At 43.4% G+C, this 14,501-nt stretch overlaps 1 protein-coding gene across 1 annotated transcript; it reads right to left on the bottom strand.

The window, feature by feature from the left end:
* Window positions 1-1,362: 1,362 nt before the first annotated feature.
* FUT4 (fucosyltransferase 4) lies at window positions 1,363-6,576 on the bottom strand. Its single transcript, XM_067289635.1, has 2 exons — window positions 6,535-6,576; window positions 1,363-6,498 (listed from the first exon to the last, which is right to left on the bottom strand). The coding sequence occupies exons 1-2, from the start codon at window positions 6,574-6,576 to the stop codon at window positions 5,248-5,250; spliced, it is 1,293 nt and encodes a 430-aa protein (XP_067145736.1). The 3' UTR covers window positions 1,363-5,247.
* Between the last annotated feature and the right edge of the window lie 7,925 nt (window positions 6,577-14,501).

Genomic DNA, 14,501 nt, shown 5'->3' with positions numbered 1-14,501 from the left:
TGGAAACTTCTACAGCAAAACCTCCTGGCTCTTAGATAGGTGCTATAAATTCAAGAGCTGCTTTCCTTTTTCAGTTACATCAGGGAAATATATTTTTCAGTTCTTACCATTTTAAAATACTTTTGTAAAATGATAGAATACATTTAACGTCTGTGTTTAAGAATAAAATCCAGATTTGTTATAATGGCAGCAGTTTCCATATTTGCAATAAACCCATGAAATTATGTAATTCCAGGGACCTAAAGATCCTTGAAGGACTTTGCAAAGCAGTATGATCTCTGATTTAGGGATGTATTTATTTCTTAAGAGAATATTTTCCAATTCAAAAGTCTTGTAGCTGCAGAATGCTTCCTCTGGACACACTGAGCTCTCTCACTGCTGAGTCCCCGCGCAGCTTTCCAAGAGCTCCTGAAAAACAGGCCTTGTCTTCCTCACCTCATATTCTTATAGTGAGACTCTCAGGAATGGCAGTCTCTGTGCCAAATGTAGGCTTAAGTAATTAGCTTAAGATCATAAAGAAAAACATCTGCAGAATTTAGAGCAGATGTAGATACTGTGGCCTTGAATATTGTTTTTAAACTGACTGCAGAAAAAAAACCACAGAATTATACAGATCATAATTATTGAACAGTTATTTGCATGTTACATCTGAGTTACTCAAATAACAATTTTTTTGATTAGAAATAGACTTTTGGATCCTGTACTTGGAACCTGATTTATCTTTAGTTAAATACCTCTTAAATCAGTGTTAAGCCATTGTGCTCTATTCAACAGCTTTTAGATTGAGCCAGCTCTGTGCTCCCTACAAAGGACTAATTACACTCTTAAAACAAACACCATTTTATACAATTGCTGCATAGAGAGCCATGCTAGTGATTTTTAAACTAATCAGACATAATTCACTTCTTTCTTACAGTCAGCAAACAGGCTTGAATAAATGCACCCAATGTTCGGCAGAAAAATCTTTGCCTCAGTCTCTACCATCCAGAACTCAATCACGCCTGGAAAAACAGCAAATAAGCGTTTCCCTTCTTGGGCACAAGTAAACAAGCAGCCAGTTTAAGCTCTGTTTGCAAAAGTTAAATAACAGTGGTATAACATAAACACCTGAGAAAAAAAATGATGCCTGTAGCACTCACCACATCCTGGTTGGGCAGGAATTGTTAACAGAAATGCTGAAACTTCCTGAAATACTGACAACTATTTGGTACAGAAGATGAGTAAAGAGAGAGATAAGCAGTCAACTTTGCTCCAACCAACATTAACAAAAACTTTGGCAGAAGTGGTTTGGGCCCTTTGTCTTTTGTTGCTTAGTTGAAGACAAGGATGAACAAGCATGAAAAAAGCCACAGGAGAGGAAAGTTATAGGAATATGTGCTGGATATCAATGTAAGCACAATCTTTATTTCATTTTGAAATTTAAGAAAAAAAAAATTCCAAGCACTTGCAAATTCTCTGTAGGTCAAGGGACAGTATTATTTTCTGAAAGGATACTTTCCCAGCAGACATCCAACTTTAATAAATGCTTCTTTTCATAGTGAAAATAACTCAGTACAGCCTCTCCAATGAAAACATTTTTCCTCTGGCACAACCAGGCTTTATTTCTAACCTCAGATCTGGTTTCTAACCTCAGGTCTGGTTACTTTGAGATCAGTCACTTCTATTGATTAAAAGATGGAAAAGCAAATATGAAAAGAATTTCTCTTCAAAAGGCAGTTTTCTACAGCTATCATTCATAACATATGAACAAGAGGAAATAATAAAATAAGGTCATTCTGCACTGCTTCCTTTCTGTAATTTTATTGTGTTAATCTAAATAATTAATACAAATATAAAGCTACTCCATTCTATGAAGATTAAGAGACTTTACAGTATAAAACTCCCTGAGATACAATACAAGCATTATATGTAACTTAAAGGAAAGGATCACATACTTCTTCATTCCATTTAAACCATAATCAAAAAGTAATATTAATTCTTTCCATTAAAAGAAGAACATAATTGCCTTAATTTCCTCCACATCTACCCCAACAATTCTAGGCATAGAATAAAACACTTTTTCAAAATGTATTTGAAAAGATTTTTCTATTTAGAATAGAAAATAAATTGGCTTAATTTTTTAATGGATGGATTGTATATACATCACCTGCAGCATCTTGTGGAGTCTAGTACATGATCTACAATCCAATTTGCTAATACAAATTTATTTCTTATCATTGAAGTTGGGCTCTACAAACTGAATTTAAAAAAGACAGTCCTTCACTTATAACAGTATGCCTACTATTAGCTTACTGCCCATCAGTCCGTAGAGCGAGCCAAAAGTCAGGCTAGATTTGTAGAGATGCTGCATAACTGACTTCAGCAGCTGTAGACCAAGTCTGAACTTCCTCCCAAATCTAAAGGGAAATCTCTGCAATGCTCATGCAAACAGTATGAAACTAGAAAAGGCTGCTTTACTTCCTAAGCAAGTACTTTGCAATAGTTTTTACCAAACTGCAGCTTTCGTTATAAAATTCTTGAAAATACTCAATACATTACTTACAAATACAGCACAATCGTGATCTTTTCATTCAAAATGATGCTTTAGATTATTGCATGACTGTTTTCTGAATTCTACAAAACTTTAAATACTCTACAATTTCAATTCCTGCTTCTCTTGGAGAGACTGAGAAAAAATTATGAGTTGAAATCTTTGGAAATTCCCACACTAGGTATTAAGGCCTGATCTACTGCCTGTGGCATTACTAATGATTACACAGAAGCTTGTGTGGCAGGAAGCTTTCAGGGAATGCTACAGAATTTAGAAATACTGAAAAAATACCCTATTTTTAGCAGTCTGACGAATAGCAGTGCAGTTTTAAGAAGCAGTTAAAAAAATAACTCATTACTTCTAAGAACAGATTTTTGTATATATTTAGGTGAACTGTGATTAAAAAATAGACAAAAAAAAGGATAGATCAAAAGGAGATTCTGCTATCTTGACACCAGCTATCAATGTTAACGCTATATTTAGAATTATTTTTTAAAAGCTCTCAAAACAGCAGTTTTGCAGAATTAGTAGCCACTGGGCAGAGGAACAGATGGTATGCAATGAACAACAAGCTTCTGCTTTAAACTATCACTTAAGACCTGTTTGAATGAAAATGCAGCAGCAGGCACCATTCCTACTGTGCTCTGCATTGAGTTAACCGTCTTCTCTGCTTTCCACATAAAATCCCTACAGTAACTCTGCAATTAACAACAGAAAAGTTCCTGAAGCACTTTTAACTGTCTCTCCTTGCACAAAAAGATAAGAGAATAAACACCAGAGCCAGCACGATCTGACCTGGTAAATCTGTACCAAGTTACTCACGAACTTCATTATTATTACAGATTTTTTTCAATAGCCTTTAGCTCCCCGCTTAGCTAATCATAAGGAACATCTAATTTAAAATAAACTACAGGCAGCTGTCAGCTAATGAATATAAAGCACACCTACTTGACACCCCTTATTGCTCGAGTCAAACCAAATCTTATTCTAACCTAAACACTGCTCACAAATGCCAGTAAACTCACCTCTTCTGACACCCCTCACTCCTTTCAAACTGCCACTCCTGTTTCCTCTCCTGCTCCGTTCCCCCTGCTTTTATTCCAGGTGACATCTCTGGGCAATCCCATGACCTTAAACAGGTGCTGGATGAATCCCATAATCACTCTTGCAGGGCAGCACTTTTTACCACCAAATCTTACAGTTGCAGGAGGGGGGGAGGGTGCTGAGCTTGCCGAGGACCAGGAAATTGCAATTGAAGCTTCTTTCTAGATTACAGCATACAAGATACCAGTAACCAAAAAGTATCACACACTGACTACTAGGAAGATCTTAGCCCAGCAAAATGGCAGAATTTCAAAGGGCTGGGAACAACTACTGTAAGTTTTCTCCGTAGGCACCGATTGAGGAAGTTTTAGCTTGCGAATCTATTTGTATACTGAAAAAAAAAAAACCCACCACACCCTGAGGTGGAAGAAACCCTCAAAACCAAAGGAAAAAAATAGTAACTCTTCCTCTCCCTTTCATAGTCTTTCTTTGTAAAATTTAAGTTTTTAACAACAGTTTAGATGTTATTCTATACAGTAGTTTTCTTTTGGAAAGGTGGTGCTTTGGGGCTTAGGCTGTTCTGTTTTTCTTTTTTTTTTTAATTATTATTTTTACAAACAGCAAAGCGGCATTCTGAATAGCCCATCACCTGGCAGAATTTTTAAAAATGCATGCTGTAAACTAAAATAATCTCTACATATTCTAATGACAACAGAGAAATAAGTTAATCTTTTTGGATACATATTCAAGAGAGTAATAAAAAAATCTGGAGTTCTGAACCTTTCCCTGCTTTTTCCTATACGGCAACTAGTTTTGCAGGGAAAACATGCAGACTCCTGTAAACATCAACTAATTCCTGAATGAAGCAAGGGTGGGAATGTTCTGACTTTATTTCTACATTCTGCTTTTTCCTGTACTTCCAGCTCTTCTCCACTTTCATACAGGATAAATGTGTTTTTGGCTTTGGTAGGCAGTGGAAGAAATACTTCATACTATCCGAGGTGTCTGTTCCACTCGGACCCAGATCCTTCCACGCGCTTTTTCCTAACTGGAATTTTTATTTGGCTCAAGGAGTTATTATTTGGCTGCTGCAATTTAAAACACTGCTAAAAAGTGCTACTATATCATTACATTCTTTCATTCAACACTTGAGGCTCAAAATTTGTCTGCAAAAGCTTTTTCATATTCACAATAATCATGGTTGAATATATTTGCCTTTGTGTAGCAAAAATATGTCTTCAGAGTACAGAAAGCCAGCACTGATCACGTATCTCCTATAAGTAGAAGAAAGTTTCATGGTCCAGGAAGCTGTCATTGCTGACAAAATTGGTTTCAGCTGTATGGCTGAAGAACTCAGCATAGTTTATTTATGTCTAGCTGTGCACAGCTGTAAAGGTTTCAGATCTGCAGGACTTCTGGAAGCTTAATTTTAGTCTTGAAGAACTGCCAGACAGTCCTTCGTACTTCCATAATGTTGCACTTCCATAAAGAAATCTCCCTTTCGTCAGCTTTTCACAGCTTATTTGCCTACATCTGTATGCTTTCCTTGCCGAGGACAGACCTCCACGTACCACTCTGGCCAAGCAGGTGACCTCTGCGAGGGCCAGCCCTCACTCAGCCTTGAGGAGGTCCGTTCCCGGGAGAGGCCCACCAAGCCTCACCCGCCAGAAACATCAGCTTTCAAACCAGCTGGCCAGATTTCGCACGGTCTTGATTTGATTCCCAGCCATCCTCACAGCCTCGCAAACCTTGCAGTAATGTTCATCCCAGAAGGAGGTGACGTGGACCTCATATTTCTTCCTCCAGGCGAAATACCTCCGGTAGCTGGGCTTGTTCTTATCGAGGAATTTCAGGTAGGTGGCCAGCCGCCGGGGGCTGGGGAAGTCATCGACGTGGATGAAGGAGTCAGGTGGGATGAAGCGCTCGTAGTTGGCTCTGCGGGGGCCGAGGACAACGGGCACGGCGCTGGCGGCGAAGGCGTTCCTCCAGAGCTTCTCGGTGATGTAGTCGGTGTGCTGGGAGTTCTCGAAGGCCAGGTAGAACTTGTAGGCGGAGACGGTGGCCACCACGCTGCCCTCAGCGAGCGCCAGGCCCCGCGCCCCATACACGTCGATGGCCAGGTGCTCCTTCAGCTGGCGGTAGTAGCGCACGCGGGCGTGCTCCTCGTTCCAGTTGCTGATGACCCAGGCCACCAGGCGGGTCTTGCGGGGCAGGCTGAAGGGCCGCGGCGCCGGCGGCGCGTAGAGGTACCCGTAGGGCACGAAGACGTCCGAGTCCGCCCGGTAGGACATGGTCCAGTTGAAGAGGCCGGCCAGGCCGCGGAGGCCGGGCGAGTGCGAGGGCGACTCGAAGTTCATCCAGACCCAGATCTGGGCCGGGGGCCGCGGCGGGGGCGCGCGAGGCAGCGCCTGGGCGCCGCGCAGCGCCAGGTCGCGGTGGTGGAAGAGCACGGCCCGCGCCTCGCCCAGCCGCCGCCGGTCGGCGCTGAGGCGGCAGCCCGTGATGTTGTAGCGCCGCCGGCAGTCGGCCGTGCGCCGCGGCCGCCCGAAGGGCTCCCACCACAGCAGCACGCTCACCTCGGCCGCGGCGCCGGCCCCGGCCCCGGCCCCGGCGGCGGCGGGCGGCGGCGGCTCCCGCAGGCAGGCGTACAGCGCCAGGGCTGCGCCCAGCAGCGCCGCCGCCGCCAGCGCCCAGCGCGGCCGTCGCCGCCGCCACCAGCGCCGCGGGCAGCGCGGCCGCGCAGCGGGGCGGCGCCGCGGGCCCGGCTCCATCGCGGCCGCCCGCTGCCGCTGCTGCTGCCGCCGCCGCGGGGGAGCCGCGGGGCCGGCGCCGGCCCGCGCATGCTGCCCCTGCCCCGGCCGCTCCTGCTCCTCCTGCTGCTGCTGCTGGCGCCGCCGCCTCTCAGCGCCCACCCCCTGCCCCGGCTGCGCCCCGGCGCACGGCGGCGGGGACCCGCCGGCCGGGGGCGGGGAGCCGCCGCCAACACCGCCCCGCCCGGCCATGCCGGCCCGGAACCGCCCCGGCAGCGCCCGCGCCCCGCCCCGCCCCGGCCGCGCGGAGCCGTCGCCGCGCGGCGGAGGCGGCCCCGCGCTCCCGAGGGCTCCCCGAGGGCTGCCCGGGGGCAGCGCGGTGCTCACGCGGCCCGGTCCTGCGGGGGTGTCGCCCCCCCCCCCCCCGCGTGCCCTTTCCCCCTTCCTCCTCTTCTTTTCTCCTTGGCAGTGGCTGCCCTCCTCCGGGTTTATCTCGCAGCCTCGTCCCCTCCCTTCCCACCTGTCCCCGCGCCACCTCCCGCGGCCCGGTCTTGCCGCGCCGCCCCGCACGTCCCTCCGGCCGGCCCGTGGCAGCTGGCTCAGGGCGCGGCGCGGGGCGCGGCGCTGCGGGCAGCCCCTGCCTGCCCGGGCCTGCGGGCCCGTGCGCCTCTTCCCGCAGCGGAGCGGCCCCATGGGCGGGAAGGGCCTGCTGCCCTCGCCGAGCGCGGAGCGGTGCGAGGACTCGGCTCGCGCTGGGCCGCGGGGCCCCCGCACGCGGCGCGGCGCGGCACGAGAGCGCGCAGCGGGCCCGCAGCAGCGCGGCGGGGAGCCCTGGCTCTCGCGGCACACGCAGCGTCGGGGCTGGCGCTCGCTCCTCGCCCTCTCGCTCACGATGAAGACTGCCCCGCCGCTTCCCGCGCACCTCCTCTCCTTGCGTTCCTTCCAATCCACCCCCTCCCGGAGCCGCAGGTTTCAGCTCGGAATCCTTTCCCTGCACAAGCTGACCTAGGGGCTACATGCTGCACCTGGTGGGCATGCAGGTAAGTGCTTTAGAAGAGGCAGGGGGGTTTCTTTTTAAATAGTTGCTATTTTGAAAGTAAACGTGAACAAAGTTTTGAATAAGTCATTTGGCAAAAAAATAAGAGATAGCAGCCACAGTAGCTTTGAATTCCTGCCAAATTCATCAAACAGTTTAAAGCGCCTCTGCAAGGATTTACAATTTGGCAAGGGAGAAATAAATACTTTAAACAAGTGGCATTTTTTATTTGTCATTTGAAAACATCTTTTAGAATCAAATATGTTTAATTTTTAAACCTCACAGGTATTTAAAAAAATACAAAACTTTATGGTAGCAGAAATTTACCTTTTCCAGTTCTGTTTCACTTAGAATAATGGTGTGAAAAGTATTTCAGATAGGCTTGAAACTTTTCCCCAATCATTTGCTTCAGTGAACTAAGAGATCATTGATTTGCACAGTTCAGAGAATGTTTTTACAGAACTGGAGAGTTTCCAAAACTGACACTACGCATTTTCTTATCCAACAGCTATAGATCCAAGGTCATCTCTTTTATAAATCCACTGAAAACAATGGAGTTACATCCGGCATAAATTCAGTGAGAATTTTATGCCTGGTGCAACTCCGCTGTCTTCAGTGACAGTGAAGGCTCACTGACCATTTACACTGCAGCATCGTATTTACATACCAAATAAGCCAAGACCTGTGACTTGCTGCTGTATTAGTAGAGAAAATGATTCAAGACTGTTTCCCCCCCAGAATAAAGAACAGTTGTGCGTGAGGCTGGTGTTAGTAGGTTAATAACTAGATGTACCTCCATAAACTTAATAGTTGCACATAAAAATACTTGCAGACTTCCTTTGTCCATGCTGGAAGCACTCATAAAATATAAAAAACACCCAACACCAATGGTTATAGTTCAGTGGTATTTTCTTCTGTACTGGAACCTTATGTGCAAAATTTTCTATACTTCCATACCACATTTCTCTAATTCAAATAAACACCTATCTCATTGTGCTAAACCCAAGCAGTCCTTCACAGAGCTCTGATTCTTGAATGGTCTTCTGTGAAAACATCTGTACATGCAGATATTTATCACAGAATCAAAATTACAGTTACAGATGGTCATCATATCTTTGTTAGCCGAAGTCAGTATCATATTACTTCTGTTCTAACACACAGTGTCAATTGGAAGGGATCTCTGAAGGTCACTAGTCCACACTCCCACTCAGAGCAGAACCACTGCCAGCACAAGCTCAGGTGCTCACCTAGGTGCTAGCTTGACTAGCATCAAGGTCTTGAACATATTCAAGGATGGAGCCTTCATAACATCTCTGGGCAGCCATGCTGTTCCCATGCTGCACCACCCTCTCAGTGAAGATTTTTTTCCTAATGTCTAACCCTGAACTCCCAACCTGTAATTTGTGGCTGTTGTCCTTTGTTATATCCAAGGACAGTCTGGCTCCATCATCTTCATAATTTACCTTCAGGATGGCTACTATTAAATCATCCCTTCACCTCCTCTTCACAAGACTAGCCCAAGTCCAGCTCTCTCAACCTCAGGAGAGGTTAAGAACCTGTGAGGACATAGGTTGTGTGATGATCAGCTTGGTAGCTTTCTACTGGATCCTCTTCATGTTCTCAACATCCTTCTTGAACTGGGAGGCTAAAAACTGGACACAGTATTCCAGATGCAGCCTCACCAGTGCCGAGAGTAGGGGGATAATTGCTTTCCTTGATCTGCTGGACATCTCCTGATGTTGCTCAGCATGTGGCTTGTTTTATTTTTGAGGAGAGCTGACTGTTGGCTCACATTCAGCTTTGTGTCTGCTGTAACCCCCAGGTCCTTTTCAGCATGGCTGCTTATCAGTCGGTCTATTCCCAGCTTGTACCAGTGCATGGAGTTTTCTGTCTCACATGCAGAACTTTGTATTTCTCCTTGTTGAACTTCACAAGGTTTTTATTGACTAACTATTTAAGTTTCTCAAGGCCTCTTCAAACTGAAGCTCTGCTGTCCAGTATGTCAGCCCTCCCTTCTCGTTTAGTATTGTCTGCAAAATAGTGTTCTATCCAAAAGCAGGAAAAAAACCTTAATTCAATATACATAGGAGCTGTCTTGACAACTACACTGATTTATGTTACAACATGGGAATCTGGGAAAATTATTCCACGGTAAAAGAAATTCTCTGCACTTTCAGTTCCCTAAAACAATAAATATCTTTCTCCCCATTCAGAGAGCCAATTAAGAAGCCAGTAGCATAAACTGCACTCAGAATCAGTCCAGAGCCCACACAATACATTGAACACTACCTAAAAAGAGCATAATCCCTAGTCTGCCTTAACTAACTTCAGTGGTCTAAAAGCTCAACTTCAGCTTTACTAATTTCCTTTCCTGAGCCAGTTCTGCAAATAATGTGAGAAATTTGGGACCTATGAAAGTCAGTGGGAAAGCTCAATTGACTTATGTGGAACTGTGATTCACCCAATATATTTGATCATATCAACTGCAATTGCAGTTCTTATTTTCCTTCAGAAGCATACATTTCAGCATTGGTATAAGACTTTGGAGGAAGCTAAACTAGATTTTACTTGCCTAGTCAAGTTTTCATGTCTATTGCTTGAAGATTTGTTGCTAAGCCATTCCAATTCCAAAGCCTAGCCAATTACAGTGAATTCATCATCCCCATTTTGGAGGTAAAACAGCCCAGGATCTAGTTCCTCCTTGGACTGAGGACCAGACAGAATTCTTGGTACTGTATACACAAGTCAGGGAACTGTGATTAACTGCTCCATGGAAACTGCAATAAGCTCCACTCTTGCTGAGAGACAGGAATAAAATATATATAAAAAAAGCTGACCCTTAGTAATGAGGCTGTTGCAAAATAAAAAATATTTTGCTAATTTGAATGTTAAATATTTGCAGCTTCTAACAGCAATAATTTTTTTGCCTAGAGCTGCCCATCTGGCTTCCTCATCTCCTCTGACTCATTCTGTTTTGTCACACTTCAGAAGTATTTAGGCCTAGAAAATTCTCGTCTCAGAAACACAGTTTAGAAGGTACAGGATGATGTAGTTGTATTTTCAGCCACAGCTGCCAAGCCAGACAACCTATCAAACAGGGAAATCCAGTGGAGTTTTTTATCCTAAAACAATGTGACCTGCTTAAAAGAGTGGCAGGATGCTATCTGGTACCAAAATGACACTAAGAATGACTTTGAAATCTCTTCTTCATAAACAGTCCCTGTGGTTTCAACAGAAATTTTTGCCAAGAAAGGCACAAATCCTGCGTGAAAAGGAGTGATAGTTCTGTTCTGTATAAATTGCATGCTATATTTTCATATAATGTTTAAATGCCTGTAATTTGATTACTTAATGTTTCATACTTGGGATTATGATCTTGTTGCTTGACAGTTTAAAATTCTGAAATATGACCAGAGATAAAAGATTCAGTTGAAAGTTGATGCCTGCCTCATTGAATGATTAGCTTCTGAACAGGCAAGCCCACATGACTGCACATGAAGCAAATGTGATGTTAAAATATTCTGCCTGGCTACAGCTCCATTTGTGCCTGTGAGTAGAGCTGGATTAAATCTATGCAAAGCTGGCATTTCCAGGTCAAGGCACAGACATGAACAGATGTGCTGAGCATACTGTGAATCAAGGATACTGTCCCCAAATGCTCTTCCACCTTCCGTTGCAGTAGACATCTTTGCTGCTCATAAATAGGAGCCAAAACTGGAGCAGAAAGCTCTCCTACCAAAAGCAAGCCAAAATTTGGCTCTGTGGATATGTTAGCTATTATTATGGATTTTAATCTTGCTTGGTTTTTTTTGGAGCACTGAACTATGAAAAGTAGGCTTATAAATTCAGAGAGAAAGAAGTGTGCATGAACTGCACCTTGAGGCTTAATCTGCTGATGGATATGTAAAATTATTTTAAGATGAAGATCTGTAATTCTCCAACAGGCTTCAGGAACACAGCCATTTCTGCCAGCACAGAGTCTCTTTGAATCACTGGAGTACAGAGATCAGTTCAGAGAGTGCTGAGAGATGCAGTTGTTACTCCAAGTTATATATTAAGTTTGCCTACAAGCACTCCCCTAATTACTAGAACGATATCACTGTCATTCTACTTCTACCAACAATAAAATGAAGGAGAAAATATTTTGAAGGAAAAAAAAGTGCTTGTTTAATCTCTATTGCTTAATTCAGCCCTTTCAAGCAATGATGATTTTATGGAGAAGTGGTTTTTTATAGTAGTTGCTTAGCTATGTTGCATAACAACTTCTCATTATTCCAGTCTGAATGGAAAAGCTCACCCATATCTTATTTGTCATGAGAACATTACATAGAGACAAGGAAAACAAAAAAAATGACTTAGGGCACAGCAGGTACTTGGAGGTAATTTGGAGGAAGCTGAGAAAGTTCATATCCAGTCCTTCACACAGGCAATGGCACCTAGCAGTCAGATGACAAAAGCACCTTCAACTTTAGTATGGCATGTAGTAAGAACATGATTAAATTGGGCACGCTCTCCTTCAGTTGTCCAAACAAGGCCTGATTATACAGTTATGCACTGAAATGTCTTTAGTGATTCAGGCAGGCACCCAAATGCTACAAATGATCCTGTTTGTGCTCAAAAAAGGCACAAGCATCCACTTTGATTCTAAGACTTGAGTTACAAAAAACACGGGTGTTGTGAGGCCTTTCAGTGAAGCTTCCTGAGATGTCCATAAACTATCTCAGTGATCCGCCGGGGCTGAAGAACAAGCAACTTGCAGCTCTAACAGTTTATATAATTGTAGTTGCCCTGAATTGGGCACTGCATTAGAGCATTAAAAGCACCCATACAATTGCAGAACACATGTAAGCAAAGGTCCAAGTGGTCTCACTAGCACCTTCCACATGCACTAGCTCGAGTAAGAGGGGTGGACAATAATCTTAGAGACCTCAATGACAAACTTGTCCACAGTGCACTTGCCTTCCCACAGCGGTTAGATGCTGACTAGTAAGAATCAAAGATCATGATGCTTCATGGCAAAAAACACTCCCTTGAAAATAGGTTTGTACTCTTAAAATTTTGTCTGACAGTGGTTGACTCTGCTTGTCATAACCATGTTCCAGCTGTTCTGTGGTCCCTCCAGGCCAGGTTTACCTCCTTAAAGAAAATTTTCCATTTAGCCCGGGCAAAGCAACTGCAGTGGCAATAACTCTCAGAAAGTCATTGTCCCTGTCTTCCTCCTCACAGAAAAGGATCTGTAGGAAGGTGCAAGTTGATTCATTTGGGGTGTCCTTCTGGAGAGTTGCCACAACTGTAGGATTAAGCACACCATTCCCTCCATACTTCGCTTCTGTTTGGCAGCGGCCAAGCTTGAAGGCAGAATAAGGACTTGGGCAGCAGACATCATGTTATCACTTCTAACTGAGCAAGAAGAGATACAAGAATTGCTTTTGCATGTGAGATCTTATACAAACAACAGTGGCAGGGATAGTGATGTGCAACCATCATTTTTACAAAACAGACAAAAGATCTGATTCTCTCATTTTACCTAATGAGAGTCCCACAGTCCAGAGTGCAAGGGTTTGTGGTATAACTTTTCTTCAAATCTATCTGAATCTCAAGTGCAGAGGGGACATGCAGTCCAGGGAACTAGACTAGCTCTAGTTTGAAGTAAATCTGCTGAAACACATAGTCTAGCTGTGGGGTCCTCAATTACTTGATCATGTAGACATAGCCTTTGAAAGACCTGTCAACATTTGAACACTTAGTAATACCTGGAAGTAATGATAAGTGTTGTCTTTCAAAACAGCAGTGCTTAGTTTGGAAATGAAATAATACAACAAAGGAAAGAGAAAAGAGTAGCTGAACAATTAAAGAGTAAAAAATCACTATGAAAAAATGTGCGCACAGTTAATTTACATTACCAGAAACACCATTTAATGAATTATTATAATAATATAATTAATTTTTCTATAATATCATTATAATATTTAAACAAATTGCTCAATTTGATTCAAATGAAAGTTGAGACTTTGCTATTCCTTTCTTTGAGGAATAGCAATGAACATGTCATACTAGCTAAGAACTGCCTAAAGCTTCACCCTGGCAATAACAAAATATTCAGCGGATAAGGTCTAAAACACATTCCTCCATTGTACAAGGTTGCATAAAATGAAGAGGGAGCTAGAGCACCAGTGAGATTCACAAATCTAAACAGAGTATGGAATTAATCTGTTCTGAGACAGTCAGGTTTACACTGTGTTGCAGCAGAACTGAGCTAGTGCAGGAATCCAGGGTGAACCCAGAAAATCTTTTCATTTGGAAATTTTTAAAACAAGACTATAAAGAAGCAAAATGACTTAGAATGAAAAAGCAGGGGGGAAAAAGAAAAGAGTTAAAAAGGAAGCAAGAAGTAGAAATGAGACATAGCAAGGTTAATAAAAACCTCTATCTGATAACCCAGTGTTTTAAAACATCATTGTGCAGTTCATGATCAAACTTGAATCGAAAAAAATGAGAATGAAGTTTTCAAAAGCAGCTAATCCTCTAGCGCCTTAAGTGCAATTCCCAGTGCCAATAATTTTTTCACTGAGAAAAAATGCTTCCAGCCAACTAAAAATAATTTTTTTTTCCTCACTGATAAAAATAATGGCAAGATTTTTCGGTATCAGAGTTGAGTTTCAGGCAATCTAAAAAACAAACAAATCCCATTTTATCTGCAGATAATTGTGAAAAAAAGCAAAGGAAAGATAGTCTAGCTTCATAAAGTTGTCAGCGAGGCTATTTCTTTTTAACAGTATTGAGTGTGGTTAAGATACTTCCTTAGGATCTGAGAGTTCCAGAAACAAATCCCATATCACCTCTTAGGATCAGGCTCTAGGAAGGATGTGAATTATCTGTCTGAGGTAGAACTGGGAATAAGGAACTTCAACGCTGATTATAAATTGACCATCGGTCCTAGTTCAGTTTTTTCACTATACAATACAATCTCCTCATTAAAAAGACAGTAACACTTGCTTATCCCACAAACGTGTTGGAGGGATGTCAGAAGAATTCTGACAAGGAAAGCTGTAGAGTAAGATCTATGTATTATCAATTTATAAGAGAAGGTGATACAGTTATTCTATAAGTATGGCATGGACTAATTAATTTAGATTACTGG

The sequence above is a fragment of the Apteryx mantelli genome, chromosome 1 (assembly GCF_036417845.1).
Source record: "Apteryx mantelli isolate bAptMan1 chromosome 1, bAptMan1.hap1, whole genome shotgun sequence".
NCBI lineage: Eukaryota > Metazoa > Chordata > Aves > Apterygiformes > Apterygidae > Apteryx > Apteryx mantelli.
The sequence above is the reverse complement of the archived record's forward strand: the minus strand, read 5'-3'. Positions and strand labels throughout refer to the sequence as shown.